The sequence below is a fragment of the Branchiostoma belcheri genome, unplaced genomic scaffold (genome assembly GCF_001625305.1).
Source record: "Branchiostoma belcheri isolate BF01 breed outbred unplaced genomic scaffold, Haploidv18h27 scaffold28, whole genome shotgun sequence".
NCBI lineage: Eukaryota > Metazoa > Chordata > Leptocardii > Amphioxiformes > Branchiostomatidae > Branchiostoma > Branchiostoma belcheri.
This window is the reverse complement of record NW_017803887.1, coordinates 1,231,071-1,236,092: the sequence shown is the minus strand read 5'-3', so window position 1 is coordinate 1,236,092 and position 5,022 is coordinate 1,231,071. Positions and strand designations below refer to the sequence as shown.

Here is a 5,022-nt window from a genome sequence, read left to right as displayed (position 1 = left end):
GGTAACAAGTGCTGAAGATCTCATTTGCATGTACCCCATGTATCTTGACAATACTAGAAATTTGATTTTTTTAAAATTTCATGGACCTTATTAGTGAGTATATAAATATACTCCAATATTCTTCCTGGAGTCCTACAAATTCAAGTTAAAAGTTAAAAATACATTCTCCTACAAACCTACAAAAAGCGTACGTACACTTATTATAACACGCAGTGTACTTACAACCGGCAACTGTTACTCAACCTTTTTTAACCAGCCTATATACAACAAATGAATCTAAAAGGGGGAAATTGGCAATCAGCAATCAGCAATGCTGCAGTGATCTCTTTGTGTACGTTTGTAAATAGCTACATATTTTTCCAGTTGTCTGAAGTTTCTTAAAATTAACAGTGTGCTTGTGTGAAGGGTTTTGTTAAGTCTGGTCCAGTGGAATCTATTGTGCAGTTTGTGGATCTAACATTAAACTCAGCAGTTATACAGGCCTAGCCGCCGGGTTTTGCCGAATCTGCAAACTATTCTGTTTGTGTACGTTTGTGTTTTCAGCCTGTCCTTGATGAAACGGGTGTTGTGTTCATGTGTGCTTATTAAAGTAACCTTTTGTAAATAGCTAGAAGGCAACATCAGTAATCAGAGCCAGTTTTGACCCCACTGGATCAAGATTAAATTTTATAGGATAACTCAATCATCAATGTTATATATACAAACAAACTCATAGAAGGAATTTCGTTTTCGACAATAGATGTACAACATGTCACAGTGATAGCGAGCCAAAATGCCAGCTTTTTTTTTAGAAGCACTTATTTTATTTATTTATTTATTTCATTTTCACACACCTGGGTAGCCCAACACAGCTTTGACAAGTTGATTTTCAGTGGGGCCCAGTTTACAGAAATAATAAAACATAAGTTAATACTTGAACAGAAGTAACAGAGAATTGTATGTACAACATAAATAACTCAGGTAACCAAATTATACAAAATAAATACATGAGATTTCACTTGTTTCACTCTACAGCCCTACGATGTCAGACTGGATGGAGCAAGTACAACAACCACTGCTACAAGCTCATGAAAGACAAAGTCGGTTGGTATGAAGCGAAATCACGATGTGCAAAACACAGGGCAGTTCTGGCCTCCATCAAAGACGCGAACGAGAACAACTTCATCGCAGATCTCATCGTGAATGGTGGGTGACTTGTACATTATTTATGAATCTTAAAGACTTTGCAGGTACCAATTCGGGGTAATCAAAGGAAATGTTAACAGTATTATAAAGATAATGATTCTAAACAGGGTTCTTAGTGCTTCGGTCAATAGGAAAAATATTCTAAAGGACAACTTAACGTGACAACTCATATTCTTACCTAACCCATGTTTCTTTTGTCTTATACAAGTACAATACAGTAAGAATGTTCTTTCTACATGCACATGTTTTGTTTCAACCAACGGTAACCAGAGATTTAACCATATATATTGTTTCCCATCATTACTTGGACTTTGGCGTAAAATAATCATTGGATAATACTAAAAAAAAGACTAACCTCCATTAATTTTTTTTCTCCCAGGGATTATATAGAGGTGCCTGATTTTGTAAAAAAAAAGTGTGTTTGGGAAATCTCTAGTACAGCACCCAATGTATATGCAGTTCAAACAAACTAATAAACAAGAGTATATATATGGTCAAGTTGCATTTATGAGCTATAAAGATGCATTTTTCAGTGTGACCTACGAGAATTACATGGGGAACTAGATAGGTTATATTTGCCAAGCAAATGCATAATGTTTCCCTTTGCATATGGTCTGCTCTGTTAATTTTTTTAAACATATGGTGACAGGGGTCTAAATCCCTCCTGCTATAAAACTGCAACATGATGTAACCCAACACTTGTTACCATTATGACAGACGTCTGGTTCAAGTCACTGACCTTATTTGTTTGAGACGAAAAGAGAAAGCAGAGCAAAACAATATGTTTCCCTTGGTAAACATAATGACATGTTTGAATCTGTTTGAATCTGTTTGAATGAGAGCAAACATGCATAACATGTAGGACTGCTTTGTTTGATTGTAGCTCCTAAAGGTGCACTTGGATTTCCGCTGGTCTGGGTGGGCCTGTATAGACAATCTGGACAATTGAAGTGGACAGATGGGTCTCGTGTTGGATACAAGAACTGGAATCCCGGCGAGCCTGAAAACACCAGCATGAAAGAGGACTGTGTCAACATGCATTCAAAGGTTCGTCTTTTTTCTATTAAGGTCATGTTAATTTGATTATATGGATAGCATCCTCTGGGATCCCAAAACTGATGAGGGCGTGCGAATAAAAGAAACAAGTATGGCCAAAAAAGTTGCCTCCACTATAAAATCTACGTCGTCATGAAGATTGAACAATTGAGCATGGTTTGGCCAATAATAGACTGATTTTCATTTCTTTGCATATTCTTTGGCGCTCACTGGTTTCTTTAGACAGTAGGATGACCCCCCCCCCCAAGAAACATCCTGGCCACGGGCATGGAAATGCTTCTAAATATGCGTTGATTGAATGTGTAGATGCAAGGAAATTCTATTGCAGAAAATACAATTACCTTAATGTTCAACATCAACTGTATTATTTTCAACAGAACGCCAGGCATTTCTTTTTTTGGAGGAGGTATAAAGGGAAGTGGAACGACGCTAAATGCAACTGGAAATACCCCTTCGTATGCGAGAAACCAATGTAATGATAAATTTAATGACACAACTTGTTTTAGACACAATTTGCACAATTGCTGATGTCACGTTTTCATGGTCACTGGCGATGGCTTGATCACTCATTTTTAAAGAAGGCTACAGAAGGCTTATCGAAAATTTGATGTCTTTTGTTATGAATCAAACATAGATTTGTGTTATGCTTGAAAAATTGTACATTACAACACCAGTAAACTTTTAATGTAAACTTAGCAAATTGCAAAGGGAGATTGTGTATGTAAAATATACACTCGCACTGAACATAGACTGTGAAAATTGACTGTGCCTGTATAGTTGACTTTTTTTTGCTAATGGGTCACAGGGCACATGTGTATATTTTGTATCATGTATGCTGTGTGTCATTAGTATTTGCTTGGGTGATTAGAGTTATAAACCATTCAGACAAAACTTGGTAAAACCCTGCAATGTCAAAGCTGATGAGGAGGTTTTGAAACAAGTATTACATACAAGTGATATTTTTTCTTGAGTTGTTCAGATGTTCAGATTGACACAAGTGTTGTTTTTAATTTCGTCTTATTAATGCATTATTTTAGAGTTAAGATTATTTATCACGCATTAATCTACAAATGATTTCCCCATTAGCCACCACAACTTGTAACATGACACATGTAAGAGTGACAAAGGTTTTAACTGCAAATAGAGAAAAGACTGTAGCAAAATCTCGATGTTTCATCAAGCTTAATCATCAAAATATCAGTGCATGAAAAATAGTATGATATGAAAAAAGTATGAAGTATAAATGAGTTTATATAGCAGTTAATTCAGTATACATGGGGAATGATGAATGATTTGGGTCTTGTATCATGTGTGTGACAAGTAGTTGCTTGGATGATTAGAGTTGTGGAATTATAAATCCTAAAATAGCAAATGTGATGAGAATGTTCTGAAACTAGACAGTAGACCATATATAAGTGACATAGTTTTCTTGACGTCGGATTTAGAACATTTACACAAGTATTGTATTTGATTTCATCTTATTAATGCGTTCTTAAAGAGTTAAGAATTTGTATCACACGTGTACAAAGAATTTCAAAATTTTCTAACAACGTGAAAACGACACGTAAGAGTGACAAAAGGGTTTCAACTGCAAATAGGGAAAGGACTGTAGCAATAACTAAAGGGTCAACCAAGCTTAATTAAGAAAATATCAGTGCATAAAAAAATTATGAGATGAAGAAAGCATGATTTGTAAATGTGTTTATATGGCAATAGAATTAGTATGCATCTTTCTATGCTTACATAATTTTTTTTTGCGCTAGTGTTGTACCTTTAGTTCTAATGAAGAAAACGCAACAGAAATATTTGTCAAGATGTAGTTTGACATTCGAAACGTCTGCAAGTCAAAGAGACGAGAGCAAATGGTTGGATTGGTGAGTGGCACATGATCGTATGTAGAGTAAATTTGCCAACAGAAACAACGTGCTAGGTGTCGTAGTGTCACGCATTCTGCATTTGATTTAGTGAGTAAAATAAAAATGACAAAAAGCACAATTGCCTGTCTTAATCGCTCTTCTTGCTACCGAAGTACCTACTTACCTTGTCCCTTGACCACCTGGTCTTTGGGGGGACAAGACAGAAGCGAGGATGGACATCTGTCTTCAAACCTCTGTCTCTTGCAGCGGTCAGCCTTTAGGACGGGTTCAGCATCGTCACCTCTGTAATGTTGTCCTGCCAGGACTTTCTCTGTCGTCCTTGACGGAGTCTCATACACTTCCTAGCGGCCAGCCATAAACACAGGCTGCCCTTTGTTAGAAGCACGCTAGGTGCGTTTTCGTGTGTGTGAAAGAAAGCTAGACTACGATCCAAATCCAAAAACGTGCAACACGCACACACACACACACACACACACACACACACACACACACACACACACACACGCACACACACACACACACATTTTCTCTGTACAAAACCATGTACAGAGAAAAACAGACAGAGAGGGTCGAAGAGAGACACAGAGAGAGGGAGAGAAAGAAAGAGGAAGAGTTAAAGTATAACGTTAACACGCTAGACTAAGAACCAAACCTAAAACATGCAATCATATGCACGTACGCAGACATAATATTGAGCAATAAAATTCTCACAGCCGCGGTTCACACTTTGAATGAATGTTAAGTAGAATGGAGGCCTTTTTTCTTAGAATTCAGCTCGCTCGCAATTCTTATTCTGCCATACTTAAAGCGGTAATTTTCGTTGACATGTGTCAGTTAAATGAATAAAATATTAGCGGTGTTTATGAATGTATATATATCATACTCTCCAAGCAGAGGTTGTGGG

At 36.9% G+C, this 5,022-nt stretch overlaps 1 protein-coding gene across 1 annotated transcript in view; it reads left to right on the top strand.

Moving 5' to 3' along the window:
* LOC109472539 overlaps positions 1-2,717 on the top strand; it is a 10,039-nt gene extending 7,322 nt beyond the window's left edge. The window contains exons 10-12 of the mRNA XM_019772322.1: positions 1,015-1,185; positions 2,069-2,232; positions 2,619-2,717. Coding sequence (XP_019627881.1) covers positions 1,015-1,185; positions 2,069-2,232; positions 2,619-2,717 — 434 coding nt within the window. The remainder of the gene's footprint in view (positions 1-1,014; positions 1,186-2,068; positions 2,233-2,618) is intronic.
* The last annotated feature ends 2,305 nt before the right edge of the window (positions 2,718-5,022 follow it).